At 38.4% G+C, this 18,401-nt stretch overlaps 1 protein-coding gene across 1 annotated transcript in view; it reads left to right on the top strand.

Annotated features, from left to right (window-relative positions):
• The window catches only part of LOC122812203 (zinc finger protein Gfi-1b-like), a 311,143-nt gene that overhangs the window by 182,300 nt on the left and 110,442 nt on the right, over positions 1-18,401 (top strand). The window contains exon 3 of the mRNA XM_044084542.1: positions 1,546-1,818. Coding sequence (XP_043940477.1) covers positions 1,546-1,818 — 273 coding nt within the window. The remainder of the gene's footprint in view (positions 1-1,545; positions 1,819-18,401) is intronic.

The raw sequence follows: 18,401 nt of genomic DNA, 5'->3' as shown, positions 1-18,401 counted from the left end.
AAAGAGGAAAAAGAAAGTAATGCATAATTAAAAGAAGAGAAAGAGAGAGAGAGAGAGATAGAGAGTAGAGATGCAAATGAGAAGTAGAGATAATCAATTCACTCATAATGTAATCTGTTAGTGCAATCTTTATTAACAGTGATTTCTTTTTATTATTAAATCTTTATTCAGAAAAAACACATTTGGGAAATAGTACTGGTAAGATGTGAACAGTCAGTATCTTTCGGCTTTTCCTGGTTAGGGGTCGCCACAGCAGAGCTCTGGTCCACTAATGATTGGCAGTGGATTTTACGGTGCCGAGTTGCCAGCCCAACACCCAGCCTTCAAAGAAGGCACACCCATTCACGCATCTACCTGCATAAACATCACTCGACCATGGGGAGGACATGCATACTCCACACAGAAGATGCTCCAGCCGAGAAACGAACGGGAGAACCTCTTGCTGTGAGGTGACAACACTAACCGCTGAACCATCGCGGCCTGTCAAGATGTGAGCATTCAGTATAATAATATCAATTGGTTGTGATTTTTGCATTTGTAGTCTATTGATACTAAGGAGATAAGCTTATGCAACACAGGAAATGGCAACACTTTTGAAATTTCTGGATGATATGGAATGTGCTGTAGTTGTATACTGAAAGCACATTACTTCTTTTATTATAAAAGATTCAGGTGTTGTTCAACACATTTTTTTTTCAAATGACAAATTTTTTCTGAATCATATTTGCATACTCCCAAGTGTCCTTGGTCAATTGTTTCAGCCATCTTTCCTGATGTGATTAGTTATATGTGATCTCCTCTTCTGCTGCATGTAGAAGACATAGAAAATGGTTTGCTTAATTATCATAGATGTGCAATCAAGTCTTAATTACATGATTACATTTACTAATCAGCAAAGCCCATAAGCTATTCTTGCAATTGTACTGAATCTCTCTCACTTATAGGCTTACATTTACTAACCACCCAATCAGCAAAGCATAGAATTTCCAGAAGTTATTTCTTCTGAATCCATCTTCTAATACTATCCTTCTTTACTGCGAGATGGACTACAAGGAAAACCTGACTTACATTCAGTGTTTATGTACAAATTGATGTCAACCTTTTTTCCACACTGTGCCACATAGTGCTCTTTCAAGCTTGTCCAGGTCCAAGTCCTGTAAGAGGTAAACCATGAATTTGTAAGCACGCTTGTCTAAATATTGCATCAGTAAATAATGTTTTTGTTTCACTTTATTTTATACATAAATAGTTCTGTAGGTGTTACTTGACTATAATATATTAACAAATGTTAATAAATAAGTAAAAAATGTACTGAAATGTTTTCTGTTGACAGCTATTTAGCTGCTTTATGTTTTGTTTTCAGAGAGTTAAGGAGTTAAAATTAGTAGTACAGCTAGAAAGTGTGACACCCCATTTTATTACCTCTGCTTCCAGTGGAATGACTGGCATGTTAATACATCATATAGCTAAAAAGAGAAATGCAGGCAAAGAGACAAGTAGATGCATACAATAAAATTGTGTGACAAACTATGTTTTGAATTTCAGGGGCAGCTTTTGCTGAACATGTTTTTAGAAGACCCACTGCAGAAACACAGTCTGTTTTTCATCAGCAGCTTACTGATGGTGCATCAACTCTGGACACCTCTAAAGTAAAGGAAAACTCCAGTGGTTCAGAAATCGCTTTGTGGCGATCCTGTGAGCCTATGATCAGTGTGAAAGATTATAATACCACTTCCTCAGCCCTGCATAGCAAGGAGGACAAACTGTGTTCAAGTAAATCTGAACTGGAGGGCATTTGGCGGCCTTTACAATCAGCAGGTAAAGTAAACATGTAAAGGTGAATATCTGGTCTGAAAAATATGCTCTCTACCAAGTGATTGTAATCAGCTCAGGGGACCCAGACATGCAGTGGTATACAATGTTATTAAGTCCATTTCATTGCACATATTCAGCTATCAAAAAATGTCCATTTAAGAAAAAAAGCTTTTGTGTAGAATTTGCTTTAGGACGGAGTTTTACTCTGAGTTGGGATGATGCTAGGTTAGGTTAGGTTTAACACTAGTTCAGGGTTAGGGTTAGGTTTAAGGTTACAGTCAGATTTATGGGTTGTGATATTTATTTTACATTTGTTGACCGGGCTAGTCTAACTGGATATATGTCCATTTTCAGTAGAGGCCCAGGGAGAAAAGCTCCAAGCATAGGCAACAACATAATATACAATATATACAATAGTAAAATGAAAAACAGAACATTGTTGAGATTGTAAATATGGAAAAACTTATACAGAGTCTTTTATGGGATTTAGCTAACATGTGAAGAAGTCTAGCTATTTAGTCGATGAAAGCGCTTAACGTAATCAATTGTTGGTGGAGTATCTGTGGATGCTTTCTTTTTATTTTAGTTATTTAGCTTACATCTAATACAGAGAGCAGACAACACTGAAAAAAAACATAAGCCCCACTTTATTTATTTATTTATTTTGAGTAAGAAGGAAAGCTAATATAAAAATTCTTATAAAGTACTAAGATGGAAATCTTGTTAGATACTAGTGAGATGTTAAATAACTGGTTAATACAGGTCAGCATCCTAGTACAATAGAGTAGCAAAGTATGGGGAGAGCACGAGTCAGAGTTAGAGCAGGGACAAATACAATGTGTTTTAAGGTATTCTTTAAGGTGTTTTTTGAAAAGCAGTGTAGAAGAAAGAGTAAAAAGTTCACTTGGAAGCTGGTTCCAGATTTTTCCCACTGTATTAGAGAAAAGTGAGTCGCCAGCTTTGTTGCTATGTTTAGTAGTGGAGACTAGAAGCTTATTAGCTGAGCCTAGTGTTGCTAGATTTTTGTATGGGGTAATAAGGTTAGTGAGGATTGGGATATTATTAGGGTGGTGAAGGATTTTTTGGGTCATAGTACATTGAAGTTGGTTCTGCAATTCTAACCATCCCAATTGTTTAAGGTTGTGACAGTGGTGGGTTCTAAAAGGGGTGCCAGTGGCAAATCTGGCTATGTTATTGTAGCTGGTTGCAAGTTTGCTAAGGTTGTTTTTTGGATAGACTGGTATATATGACTGAAGCATATAGTAGGGTAGAGATAAGGTGGGTCTGGGCAATAGTGGTTCTAGCTAATGGTGTAAGGAAGGGTTTGATTCTATAAAGAGAGTCTAGTTTTCTGTTGACAGATTTTATGGTAGTATTAATGTGATCGTCAAAGCTAAGGTTGTGGTCAATTGTAATACCCAGGAGACGGGTTGTAGTGTCTGGGCATATGCTAGTTCTATTGTTGGAGGTTACTGTGAAGTGAATTTTTGGTGACTTTTGGGTAGGAGCAAAAAGCAATAATTTTGTATTTTTGTGAGGCTGTCGAATGGATTGAACTTATGCTACGCGATTGCGATGCATCCAACAATGACATTTACTTGGTCACAGTATTACTCGACATTGTTTTGTCCTCTAATTTTTTTATGTTTGACGGGCAATATTATCTGCAAAAGAAAGGTATAGCAATGGGCTACCCACGTGGTAGCAGCGTTGCTAATATGTTTGTTGCCTATTGGGAGAAGAACTTTTTGTTCAATTATTCACCATTCGTTGAGAGATCTAAGATCTACACCCGGTTCCTTGATGATGTGTTTGTGTTATTTCAAGGTAGTGAGGTTGACGCCTCAAACTTGCTAGCACACATGAACTCTACAACTGAGTTTTTGAAATTCACCCATCATTTTTCAACATCTGTTATTGACTATCTTGATGTCCAACTGCTCAAGAATAACAACAGCAATAGATTTTGCTCATCCATATTTAGGAAGGCAACATATTGTAATTCTTTTTTACATTTCACTAGTTGCCATCCTTGGAGGCAGAAGCGATCTATTGTTAAAGGGCAATTGGTCAGGGCTGCCCGTATGTGCAGCACTGATGATGCATTTGATCAAGAATGCTCAGTTCTTGCAGATATGTTTAGAAACCGGGGGTATCCCGAGGATCTCATTTTCGATCTGATTGGTGAAGTGTCAACAAAACGAGGGAAAGGAATTTATCTACCATTGCTTTCAACCAAAGAACAGGTTGGGCCGGTTGATAACTGTGCACAGCCACCAGGGAATGTTTCCCTGATGGCTGATAATGTGGAAGTTCTTGACACTTGTAGCAATTCCAATTTTTCCATAGCCTTCACGTCCCCATTTAACCTACATTCAGGGTTCTTGTGTTCTATCATACGCAAGAATTGGTACTTCATTATTAACGCTGGACTACATGATAGGTTGGGCATTACTCCGTTATTCACATTTAAAAGAGGTTACAACTTGAATGACCTGTTACAGAGAAACAGTTCAGTTGACCTTATGATTAGAAAGAAGGGAACACTCCCCTGTGGGTGCTGTAAATGGTGTATACATTTACGAGCAGGAAACTCCTTTACTATTGACAAGAGGAAGTTTACTATTAACCACAAAATCAACTGCAACACTAAATCCATTGTGTATGTGGCCTTTTGTGAATGCTGTAATGCATTCTATGTTGGCAAGACGGACCGCCGTTTTAGGGACCGTATTTACCAACATTTATATGCCATCAAGAACCAGAGGAGTGACAATGCCCTTTCTAAGCATATAATGAACAACCATGGTCATAGTTTTAAATTCATGGGTATTGACCATGTTATGTGTGACAAAAAGGGGGGGCCCTCAATCTTTATTATTAGAGACCCGTGAGTTAGAGTGGCAATTGCAACTAGATGCCTTCTCATACCCGGGTCTCAATGATAATTGTAATATAGCTTCCATATTAAAGTATAGAAGCTACTTAAGGTGAGGGTTATTGGGTGCTAGCCCTTTATTTTCCTTCACTAACCTACGGTGTATGTGACAATTTGTTTTTGTACATTACACCCTAATTCTTTTATTGATTGCTACAAAGGCCCGTACTTTCAATAGGGTTTTCCATTAGCTTAAAGCTTTAGCATTAACTTTATATGGATTTGTCGTTTTTTATGCCCTATTGTCAGTTTAGTTTCTATACTATGACCTATTTTAACACTACTTATCCAACTCTCTACACAAGGGTTAAACCAAAAATAAATTCATCTTTTAGGTTGACCAGTGTGTCTAAGTACATGGTGTTTAGTCCGTTGTGCTATCTGTTTATATTCTCTCTTTTCTATTTTATTTTATGTTATTTCATTTTAACTATTTTTGAATGAGTGATTTTTGGCATGTATATTGACATGTACTTACTTTGTTTTTAATACGAAGCTTATTACTCCTTTTGGTGCACTTGCACTTTAAAATTTTAACTAATTGATACTAATCACTTGTTAGTGATCAGTTTTAAACAATGTGAGTTTGTGTTTTTGGTATGCTGATGAAGCTTCTGTTTAACAGGAGCGAAAACGTTGTGTTTATTTACTTTTAAATAAATTGCGTTACTTCCTTGCTGAACCTTGGCTCCGTCTGGGCACACTTTTTTGGTCTTTAGTTTTGGCGTCTTCTTTAATTGTTTTTTATGGGATTTAGCTAACATGAGAGGAAGTCTAGCTATTTAGTCGATGAAAGCGCTTAACGTAATCAATTGTTGGTGGAGTATCTGTGGATGCTTTCTTTTTATTTTAGTTATTTAGCTTACATCTAATACAGAGAGCAGACAACACTGAAAAAAACATAAGCCTCACTTTATTTATTTATTTATTTTGAGTAAGAAGGAAAGCTAATATAAAAATTCTTATAAAGTACTAAGATGGAAATCTTGTTAGATACTAGTGAGATGTTAAATAACTGGTTAATACAGGTCAGCATCCTAGTACAATAGAGTAGCAAAGTATGGGGAGAGCGTGACTGGAGAGAGAGAGAGAGAGATATTAGTCAGGGTTAGAGCAGGGACAAATACAATGTGTTTTAAGGTATTCTTTAAGGTGTTTTTTGAAAAGCAGTGTAGAAGAAAGAGTAAAAAGTTCACTTGGAAGCTGGTTCCAGATTTTTCCCACTGTATTAGAGAAAAGTGAGTTGCCAGCTTTGTTTGTAGGTTTAGTAGTGGAGACTAGAAGCTTATTAGCTGAGTCTAGTGTTGCTAGATTTTTGTATGGGGTAATAAGGTTAGTGAGGATTGGGATATTATTAGGGTGGTGAAGGATTTTTTGGGTCATAGTACATTGAAGTTGGTTCTGCAATTCTAACCATCCCAATTGTTTAAGGTTGTGACAGTGGTGGGTTCTAAAAGGGGTGCCAGTGACAAATCTGGCTATGTTATTGTAGCTGGTTGCAAGTTTGCTAAGGTTGTTTTTTGGATAGACTGGTATATATGACTGAAGCATATAGTAGGGTAGAGATAAGGTGGGTCTGGGCAATAGTGGTTCTAGCTAATGGTGTAAGGAAGGGTTTGATTCTATAAAGAGAGTCTAGTTTTCTGTTGACAGATTTTATGGTAGTATTAATGTGATCGTCAAAGCTAAGGTTGTGGTCAATTGTAATACCCAGGAGACGGGTTGTAATGTCTGGGCATATGCTAGTTCTATTGTTGGAGGTTACTGTGAAGTGAATTTTTGGTGACTTTTGGGTAGGAGCAAAAAGCAATAATTTTGTATTTTTATGGTTCAGGAGGAGGCAATGTTGCATGAACCAATTTTCAACAATATTAAATACTGTTTGGGTGAGGGTCTGGAGAGAGGTTAGGGACTTGGCTGTACATATTAAAGTAGAATCATCTGCATATTGTATGCAGGTGGCTTGAGGAATTTTGGCATTTAGATCATTAATAAAAATTGAAAAGAGAAGAGGGCCTAAAATAGAGCCTTGAGGTACTCCAATGTTGATAGGGAGGGGTGCAGAAAGATTATTGTCCCAGAGCACTGCTTGGTGCCTGTTTTCCAGATAGGATTTAAACCAGAGTAATGCTTGTAGGTCAAGTGATAGGGCTTTTAGTTTGTCCATACGTAGGTGATGGTTAACCATATCAAATGCTTTTGAAAGGTCAATGAATAGTGCAAAGGAAAGAGAGTTGTTATTACGATGTTTGTTTATACAGTCAGAAAAGGATAGCAGGGCGGTAGTAGTGCTGTGATGAGGCCTGGAACCATGCTGGCAGTTAGCAAGTAAGTTATTTTGGAGGAGGTGGTCTAGTAATTGTCGGTGTATGCATTTTTCCATTATTTTAGCTATTGGAGAGAGTAAGGCAATTGGTCGAAAGTTGGAAAGTTCAGTAGATGCACCACCTTTATGTAGAGGGATGATATGGGAGACTTTCCATATGGAAGGGATTGTGCTTTCTGTAATTGTCCTATTAATAAGGATGGAAATGGGATAGGCAATGGCTGTGGCAGCAATTTGCAGGTATTCTGCTGGGCGACAGTCGGCAGAAGGGGTGCCTGGTTTGAGTTTATGTAGGAGGGTGCAAATGAGGGATGTAGGTACTGGTTGTATATGGAAGGTAGGGACTGGGCTATTTGTGGTATTAAACGGGCTAGTGCTAATAGGGGGTAATGTATTAGCTAGAGTTTGAATGGCTTCAGTGAAGTAGTTGTTGAAGGCACCAGCAATTTGTTTAGCGTTACTATGGGTGATACCTGTTGGGGCAGGAGTTTTAAAGTGCCCTTACTGAAGTAGTTTGTTAATGTCTGACCAGAACTTTTGTGCTTTTTTCGGGTGGGTTTGTTGGAGGTTTAGGTTCAGGTAATAGTTTTTTTTTGTCTAGTAGAATGTCTTTTTTGGCTGCATTTCATAATTGTTTAAAGTGAAGGTGGTCTGTTGGGCTTTTAGAGGCTCTCCATTTGGCCCAGATTTTATTTCATAGGAGGATTTTGTCTAGTTTGTTTTGTGAACCATGGGGTCAATTTTGGTTCTTACTCGAGTGGAGTGAGAGGGGGCATTTTAATCCAGAATTTGTAGGAATCTAATATTAAAGTAGGTGACTGCTTCCTCTAGTTGAAGATGATGCAGTGGGGACCAGTCACATGCTTTGAGTTCATTTTGTAAGCTCTCTGGATGAAAGTGTTTTTTAGAGTGAGAGGTCTTGAAAATATTATAATTGGGGCTATGAGTTTTTTATTTAACTGTATAGGTTAGAACATGGTCACTCATGATATCTGGAAGGGTACCTGATTTATATGTATTAAGATGGCTGTTTATAAGTATCCAGTCTAGGGTAGTTTCCTTCCACTTGGTTTATAGATTCTAGTAGGGGTGGTTATTATTTGTGAAAAACCATATAGATTTATGTGGGAGATAGGATTAGAGGAGCTACAGGTAGCCCAGTCTATATTAAAATCACCTAGGACAATGGTTTCCTGAGGTAGCTGAGTAGTAAAGCAGCTAAGGATGTTTTCAAGAGTATTGATATTATTTCTGGGGGGGAAGATAGGCACAAATTATGTAGATAGATTTAAGAGTTGTTGATTTGAAGTTTAGCAGAGAGGGTTTCTGCACTAGTATCTAAGAGTAGGAACACGTTGAAAGAAGAGACCTGAAGTTCTGATTTATACAGAATGGCTACACCTCCCCCTTTTTTGGTTTTGCAGTCACATCATAGGATGTTATATCCAGGAGGGGTAATTTCTTGGTATTGAGTTGTAGGCTTTAGCCATGTTTCTGTAATACAGAGGATATCAAATGTGTGCACTTCTAAGAATTAATGTAGGTGGGTAATTTTGTTGTTAATACTATGGATGTTGAGGTGAGCTATCAAGAGTGAGTTTGGAGGTCTTTTTGGTGTAAGGATAGCATAAGATGTTAGGTTTTGTGGGTCACTGGGAATTGTTATGTTGGGGCCAGGGTTTGAGTGAATACCACCATCTAATAGGGGATGTTGTTGAGGTTTTTGTATAATCTTTAAGAGTTTGTTGTAGTTATTCAGGGTTTTCTTGTTATTGAAGTAAGAGATATGGGTAGATCTGTGATACTTTGGAAGTATGTAGATAGAAGTGGAGGAAATGTTTATGTGATTGAAGGAGTTTGTGCAAGAAAGTGAATTAGTTTGTTAGCGGGGGTGGTGATGTTCAGCCAGAAAAAAATGTTCCTAGAAGGTTAGTGCATAGGGTAAAGATAGAGAAGTTAGGATAGTAGTTAAGAGTAAAAGAGTTATGTATATAGCTTTCTGTAATGAGGCCATTAGGATTAGTAGGTAAGGAGGTGGAGTATGAAGAGGGAGCGTGCCTAATATAAGCTACAATAGGGGTAGTAGTAGGAGAAGAAAGTTATATAGTGCAAACAGTACAGGATAATGAGTGTGCAGAGATGAGGGAGAGAAGTTAAAGGTATGAAGTTACTTGAGGAGTGGTTAAGGTAGATGTGGGGCTATTAAGTAGTGATAGTCAGTGATAGGTTAAAGAGGGGAAGGGGGTGTGGATGCTGGAGTATAAGGTTAATAGTACTGGGGGTGGGAATTGGGGGTAGGGTAGGGGAGCAGAGTGAGCCCGCAGGGCGAACGGAGTGGGAAGAGCAGGTAAAGATTCTACAGAGACAATGTGAGAGCAGCAGATTTCTGAGGCAGTGCAAATAGTTGCAGGTAAGTACAGTGTGCTACAACAGGTGTAGGGCAGAGAAGGATAGTGGAGTGGAAGGAGGAAAAGAAATATAGCTAAAAGGTGGGAGGAGAAAGGATAAGAACAATGAGATGCCGCAGGAAGATTATCAACTAGTCAAGGGATACAGTCTATGAGAGTATTCAGAGATGATACCTGTGAAAGTGGAGGAGAGAGTTTTAGCCCACAGATAGATTAGGGTGCCACCTAGTGGTCAGAGAGCAGAAAACTACAAGGTAAATATAATGTAGATAGCTAGTAGAGATGGTTCAGATAGTGGATTCGGGGGGGGGGGGGTTAGAAGTTGCTACAGGGATAACGAGGAGTCTGGCTGCTGGCTTCCTGACTCAATGGCTGTGAAACTTTTTATACTAGATAAAGCACAATTAAAACAAGTATCTTAATAAAGGACCAGGGTGGAACATACTTTCTGAATCCCTTTGAGACTAGGAGAAAAACAGTACTGGTGTAGTAGAAATTCTTGACTCAATGATGGGATGGCTTGAAATTAACAGGAGGGGATCCTTAAAGATCAGGCAGGTCCCTTAGTGCAGGATAGGAGGTAGTGAGTTTCTGAATCCCTTCGAGACTGGGAGAAAAACAGTACTGGGGTAGTAAAAATTCTTGACTCGATGATGAGATGGCTTGAAATTAACAGGAGGGGATCCTTAGAGATCAGGCAGGTCTCTTAATGCAGGATAGGAGGTAGTGAGTTTCTGAATCCCTTCAAGACTGGGAGAAAAACAGTACTGGGGTAGTAGAAATTCTTGACTCGATGATGGGATGGCTTGAAATTAACAGGAGGGGATCCTTAGAGATCAGGCAGGTCCCTTAGTGTAGGATAGGAGGTAGTGAGTTTCTGTATCCCTTCGAGACTGGGAGAAAAACAGTACTGGGGTAGTAGAAATTCTTGACTCGATGATGGGATGGCTTGAAATTAACAGGAGGGGATCCTTAGAGATCAGGCAGGTCCCTTAGTGCAGGATAGGAGGTAGTGAGTTTCTGAATCCCTTCGAGACTGGGAGAAAAACAGTACTGGGATAGTAGAAGTTCTTGACTTGATGATGGGATGGCTTGAAATTAACAGGAGGGGATCCTTAGAGATCAGGCAATTCCCTTAGTGCAGGATAGGAGGTAGTGAGAGTAGAACAACCCTCCAGGGCCAAGGCCATGCAGCAGCCAGGGTAAATACAGGGATAGTAAAGATCTGATATAGGGGAATTATGCTCTGCATGAGAATGTGGTGAGTTTTGTGCCTGATTAGAAATTATATTTATACTTGTATGCACCTTTTTGCTTTGCACATTTTTAAAGTGAATAGATTTTTTCAATTTTTTTGTTTTTCAGGAGTGTATAGTCAATGGTATAGTCTTTGCAAAGTGACCATCAGTTTATTGACTTTTATTTTAAGTTTTGGGGATAAAACTCCAGATAATGTTAGATAATGGCAAGAAACTATTAAGGCATACCCCAGCTCAAACAACAAGAGTAAGAGGAATAAACATAGTACGTTCTTTAAGAATAAGAATGAGGGTTCAGTCCCATCAGCTTCCATAATGTGCAACTTTGAGCAAATTGTTTAGCTTCTTTAAGTTCTTGGATATCCCCATAAGAGGGTCTTGCATGTGCCAATGTGGAAAACCAGCTTACCAGAATGGTCAATGAAAATAACCTGACAAATCATGCTGCTTCAGTGAACCACGTATGTCTTAACATCTATAAACTGACAGATGTGGTCTGAAGCTTCTTCTGGTGGACCTACATTTCTGTAAAATTCTAAAGAAGTAGGGACCTCCTCCTCTCAAGATGTTTTAAGAAACTGTTGCTTGTTTTGGAGATTATTAAGGTAGTGGTAAGCCACTAATGCAAACATATATGCATGCAGGCAGTTGCCTTAAGGAGGACATGAGGAATGCATGTTCGGCCTAGGCAGTATATTGCAAATAAGGATCTCCAGAATACATATTAATATTCCTGCCATCATTAAAAAACTACGAATTCAGATTTCATCTTGACTAATTTCAGTACAGAACATACCATACAGATGAATAGTATTTAACTAAGAAAGTACTTTTTAACTACAGGCCACATTATGGCAATGTGATAGCACTTTGTGGAATTTGCCTCCTTTACATCTGCAATGTTTTTCCATTTATTTATTTATATTTACTATTTTTTTTCTTTGGTTAAGTGAGTTCATCTATCAACCCTTTTTAGACATGACTTGAAATCAAAGAACATTATAGCCAAGCCATGTATCCCAAATCTCTGACAATCGGGCTCTTAGCAATCAATGATATCATAAACAGAATGAGAATGCGGTAAAATTAGTACCTAATGATAAGATTCATGCAGATAAGCTATAATTAAGAAGATCTAGTCAGAGTGCATTGAGAAAAGAGTATATAGGTTCATAGGTGTGTACTAGGCTAATGACCAGTAGGGTCTACTTAAGCCAAGCCATGCATTCCAAATCTCGGACAAGTTCTGTTATACTTGATAATTGTTAGCAGGGGCTTGGGAGATGAAACACTTTCAACCAGGGGCCTAGGATATGAATCATTAATAGGCTGCCTGAGACCATTAGCGACATAGGTGCCCAGCCAGGGACGAATTTCCTATCCCCATCCAACTGTCTAAATTACACTTGAATTGGGTAAGGGAGGAACTCTGCCATACATGGATAAGGAGCCTGTTCCATAGACAGGGTAGTCTCTGGGATACATTCCTGTCTCTCCAGCAGGTCCTATTTATATCACAGACAAGGTTTAAGTTTTTAGAATGGGTAATTATGGTGATGTTTGTTTTGTGGTTATGCAACAGGTCCATCAGAGTGGGGTCTGACAATGCGTTGCATGCCAGGCATAGCTCTCCCCTCAACAGTATGTAGGAGACAAAATATAGAGACAGGGCTTTGACATGTTACTTATGCCCTGTATTGTTTTAGTGAGGAATCTCTTTGGATGTTCCAATTGTTGGATATGCCTGGTTATGTAAATACTAAAGGGGACATTGTACTCAATGACAGGGCTGATGAATGCTGAATATACTGAAATAAAGACCCCCTTGGACCTAGATGCCATACCTTTGTTAATAAGTTGTGCAACATAGAATGATTTCCTCACTACTATAGACAGTTGATGGTCAAAGGCTAGATTACTGTCCTCACTACTATAGACATTTGATGGTCAAAGGCTAGATTACTGTCTACATGTGTCCCCAAGTCCCTGATTACTGGGTGACTCTTAGGGGGTGTATTGTCAATATGATAATTATCTGGAGTGGATGACTTCCCAAAGATGGAATCCCCAGTTATAACTTCCTGAATCCTGTCTCTGAGTCAGCTGGCAGTCCACAGGATAACATAAGGGTTTATACCTAACCTCTTCAGTATATGTCAAATGCCTTAGCCAGGTCACGGTAGGCAGTGTGCACTGTTTTGCCCTTGTGGCTTGTTTGTTGACCTAATCAAAGAAGTCCACCAGGTTGAGTAGACATGACCTGACCTTGATAAAACCAAATTCAGTTGGGTCCAGTGTCCTGAGGTTTCCTATGTCATTATTGATCATTTCCATAATTCTTTCCATGGCTTTGCATACGAGATGAGTGAAACATATAGGTCTGTAGTTTACAGGGTGTGTAGATCACCCACTGTAGTGCAGAGGGATGACTGTTGCTATTCTCCACTCATGGGGCACATAGCCTGTTTAAAGGCTGCAGTTAATTAGCAGTTCCAAACAGCCTGATAGGTTGATGCTATTTAGTTTTCTTCCTGGGATATTGTCTGTTCTCATTGATGCAGTGTTCTTGGCCTTAGAGGTAGCATTGAGGACCTGTTACCTAGTGATAGTAGGGGAGTTATAATTGAGGTTGAGGGGGAGACAGGGAAAAAGCTAGAGCTGAATTTATCTGCCAGTAAGTCTGTTATATCTTCTGGCTCAGTATAGGTGGCATTAACAATGAGCTCTGCACACAATTGTGCATTGCCTCTGAGGTTGTGGACATAGCTAAAGAATGCTTTGTGGCTGCCCTTGGCCTGGGAGGCCATGTTTATCTCAGATTAGTTTTGGTAGGCTTTATTTGTTCTCTGAGTTGTTTGTTTAGTTTGATGAGAGTGCTTTTATCCCACTGGGTGCTGCTCCTCCTAATTTTAGTCATGATTTTCTTCCTTCTGTTATACAGCCTATTGATGTTGTGACTCCACTAGGATTATTCCTGGTGGGTGCAGCTGCCTCCTTGCAGATACTAAAATGCTTGTATAGGGTTTCTTTGAACAGTTCCACATAGGCAGCAGTATTCTCAGGGTTCACAGGGGCATGAAATTTTGCCAGGTTATCACTATCCTTAGAGTAGTTTCTCAACATTCCAGGGTGAGCTGGGGTTCTGGGTTTTATTTTTACTTAAGGAAACTGTTTTGTAGTCTGACCTTAACAGGCCTTGCACTAGTGAGTGTGCAGCCCACTCCCATATTAGTGAGAATCAGAACTAGTATGTCTGCACCCCTGGTCGGCGTATTGACAGTCTGCTCCAGGGAGTTTGCATTTACAAAATCCATGAATCTCTGAACCTGCATGTTTGGTATCGTAGAATCGTATATGATTCCTAGTTAATAATGGGTAATTAAAGATGTCCGTGAATATGGTATTGGGTCGGATGGTGAGTGTTTCCAGTAATCTTAATTCCTGGGTTATAGAGGGGGACCTATAGCTTACGAGGAAGTGGTATGGGATTTTGCCTATGATGATTTGAACATGGAAAAGCTCAAGTGCATTGTACTATTTGACCAGCCTTGAGGTACATTTATTTTTGATGTAAATTGAGAGACCCCCACCTTTAGTCCCTATCTGTTAATTTCTCCAAATGTTTTGGGTTTCTAATACCAGCCAAAGTATAATTAAAGTTCATGAAATTAGTATTGTTTCAGTGTTTGATGTCAGCCAGATGTGCTCTTCGCAGCACCTGCAATGTGCCCAGTAATGACTCCTTCTGTAATTCGTACCGAGTTACATGCATTGGTAGCATATCTAAATACGCTTGTAGATTCCTTTTTATAAAACCTGTTGCTCCTACTACTATTGGAACTATCTGGGTATCTTTCTTCCGCATTGCTCTCTTTTCTGCTTGCATATCCTGTAGTGTAGTGACTGGGTGTGGTGATTTCAATGATCAATGCTACTTTTGTTTTCTTTTCATGGATCACTATATCTGGTTGCCTCGCATCTATCTTTTGAACTGTTGGTATTGGGTGAGCCCATGTGACGTAGACTTCATCATTTTCTATGATGCTTTGCGGCTCATGTTATGCTTGTGCTAGACTAAGCAGGGAAGTCATCTTAGATTTATTCTCCTCAGGTTTCAAAACTTTCCCTATGTTTGGATCTTGTGAAGTCAGCAGATCTGTGTGCAGGTCCACGATTGCAGATCTATACATGTAATCAGTTTCAAGTAGGCCCATACCTCCTTCAAAACAGGGAATATATAATCTTGGTAGGCAATGATTTTTATAAATCATTTGATGAGCATGAAACATCCTTCTTGTTTTCCTATCCAATCTACCCAACACCTTTTGGGGCCAGTCAATCACTCCAAAACTGTAAAGTAGGACAGGAAAAGCAAATTGATTTATAGTTTGGATTTTGTTCCTAGATGTCAACACTGTTTTCAGGATTAATTTAAGTCTTCTAAAATATTACTTGCAAAGTTTTATTCACATTTGTTCATGTTTTATTGTTGATCCTTCACCACTTCCCAAATATTTATACACTCCTTTTTGCTCAAGTTCTTTTATATCACATTCTTGTCCCAAACTGATGTTTTCTTGGTGCTGCAGTTTTCCTGCTTTAAAAGTTGCTTTTGCACATTTATCAAGACCAAATGACATTCTTATATCATCTGAAAAACTTTTGACTACTTGCAGTTGTGCTTTCAGTTCCTCATCTGATGAGCTTTACGATTTTAAATCATCGACAAAGAGAAGATGAGAAGTCTTTACACTTTGTTGCTTTCTGGGAGCCAAATTATAGCCATGGACTAATCTGTTAAGTAGACAGCTTAATGGGTTAAGGGCAAGACAGAATAGCAGCGGTGACAGAGAATCATCCAGGAATAATTTATCCCTGGAATAATAATTTGTCCTTTATCATGGCTTAATTGCAAAGTGGTCTGTCACTGTGATGTAATCGATCAGTGTAGGGTATATGAAAGCACTTTTTTTATCAATGAATGTGGGATACTGTAAGATGCTTTTTTTTGTAGTCAATCCATGCCAGATTCTTCCCCTTTTTACAGTTCTCCATTATAACTTTATCAGCAAATGATTGTTTGTTCCATATGATTTTCTTCTATTACCCTTTTGTTCTATTGCCATGATTAAATTTTCTTCTAAATGACTATAAACTCTATCATCATCAGTTCTGGTGTATAGTTTATACGTCATCAGAAGGCAAGTTATTGGTCTATAATTTTTAGGATAACTTGCAGGTTCACTCTTAAATAGGAGCATTGATTTTCCTGTTGTTAGCCAGGCTGGTGTCTGCTCGGAGTGCATATATAAATAGTTCTTACTCATGGCTAAATCTGTGTGCAAAGATGTTAATACTTTTAGACACAATTTAGGTACTGCATCTGGGCCTGGAGTTTTCCATTTGGAGGCTTTTCTTAACTTTGTTTCAATCTCTCTGGCTGTTACTTCATCCCATTTCATATCCTGTACCTTTGAACTTCTTATTCTTTCTTTTACTTCTTCTATCCATTTAGCATCTTAGTTATGTTCCATGGGATCTTCATAAATATTTCTCCAAAATGTATCTATTTCTTCTTTTTTGAGTGGTCTTTCAATTCCTTTTGCCTTGTTTCCCAATTCTCTTTGGAACTTTTTGGAGTCATCAATAAATTGCTTATTTTGTACTTAAGTTTTTCTGCCTGTGCTTAGATTTTTAGTTTGTTGTTTGCAATAGTGCAAGATAGATCCTGATCAGTTATAATACTGTGCATTGCTTTCATCACATCTATCTTTCTGAGTATTTTTGTTGATCTGTTCCCCCTTCAATACTTTTCTAACAGTAAAACTTCTTGTCTTAATTGCTTTATGGTTTTCTCTATTCACTACTTCCATGATGGTATTTGATTTCTTCCCTTTCTTTCCCTTACTACCCTGTGTTCTTGTGGTAGAATTTTATCTATTATTAATTTAGCTGCACAATAATATATCTTGTTTACTTCTGTTATGTCACATGGATCTCTAGGAACAGTCCTAATTACTGTGTTCATTTGTTTTATCAAACTTCTGACTTTTCGGATTTTATTGACCTTCTGCAGTCTTCTGTCTTATTAAATCAAGCAACTCTTCTCTTAGCTCTTTTTCTTCTAAACTGAGCGCACACTTTTTCTTCTCCATTTCCTGTGGCCATTCTATAGGAATTTCTACAGTATCTTCCTGTGGCACATTCTCTTCAATTTCATCCTGTGTCATCCATTGCTCTGTTATATGGGAACTCACTGGCCTGTCACTCCTCAACATTGATTGCGTCAGAGAGTTGCCACAGTTTCCTGTTCCTTCCCTTGCTGTCCAGCTTTAAGTGAATATTTATACTGATTTCCTGTGGAAGGCTCCAAAATATCTTTATATGGCAACTAACCAGTTGCTTCCTGTTCCACTGGTTTCTCCTTAATTTGGATGTCCATTGCTCTATCCTGCTGTGGTGCTTTCTGAGTTAGATTTTCTACACTGAATCCTTCACTTTGCAGGTACTCCATAGCCTCAGTTTCTATTTTTTAACTTCTCCATTACTAATCTTCTTTTCAACTTTTCCTCTTTGTCGTCTTATTTTTTTTGTATTGTAAAGATCTCCATATCCAGATTCCTATGCATGCATTTCTCTTCAAATATCTTTGGTGCTGCTGTTTTTGTATTGATTAGTTTTGCTTTCTCCTTTACATAAATATTACACCATATTAAATCTCTTTTTCTTTCCCATGTCCAAATTTCTTCTTCAGAAGTCTCCTGATCTGCCTGTTCCTCCTTACTTTGGGGACTGATTCCATCCTGCTGTGATATAATCTGTGTTAGACCTTCTACACCAAATCCTTCACTTCGCAGGCATTTCATAACTTCAACTTCTATTTTTTTAACTTCTACTTTACTGATCTTTTCTACATTCCCTCTTTGTGATATTATTTTTTATTGTGAATTTTTCCATATCTGGATGCCTTTGCTTGTATTTCTCTTTGAATATCTTTGGGGCTGCCTTTTTTGTATTGATTAATTTGGCTTTCGACTTGGCATAAATATTGTACCATATCAGATCTCTCTTTTTATCCCATGCCCATAATTCTTTTTTATGCTTTTCAAAAATCTCTAGGTTTTGTTGTTTATATTTTTGCATTTCCTCATATGCGTCTTTTTCCAAACAGATCCAAGTGTCTTGGTCTACATAATGTTTTTCACAAATCTGTTGTATTAGTGAACACAAATTTTTATTTCACGTTGTGACAGTTTTTCTCGTGGAAGTATCTTTCTTTCCTCTAATTTTCCTCTTAATCTTTTTGTATATCTTCAGTCTAGAAATCCTGGGCTTTTTGCATAATAGTAACAATACATAATTTCTTTCTTATCCTCAATAGTCCACTCTGTCGTCTTTATGGCTCTTCTTTGGCCTATCAGTTTTTGACAAGTTTCTGGACTGCTGCTTCCTTCTACAACAGGGGGGCATCTTGTGATTTTTGTGGACTGCTACTGCATTCTACAATAGAGGAGTCACCAGTCCCTGTCTATATAGTGGCTGGTCTAAATGTGTGGAAGGAAATGTGCTCTCTGTGGCTTTAAACCATGTCTCAGTGCCTGCACAGACATCAGCATTCTCTAGGATGAGAAGAGCTTGTAGGGAGTGGAGTTTCT

This window comes from Protopterus annectens, chromosome 9.part0 (genome assembly GCF_019279795.1).
Source record: "Protopterus annectens isolate FY-2018-M chromosome 9.part0, PAN1.0, whole genome shotgun sequence".
In the NCBI taxonomy this organism is placed as follows: domain Eukaryota; kingdom Metazoa; phylum Chordata; order Ceratodontiformes; family Protopteridae; genus Protopterus; species Protopterus annectens.
The sequence above is the reverse complement of the archived record's forward strand: the minus strand, read 5'-3'. Positions and strand labels throughout refer to the sequence as shown.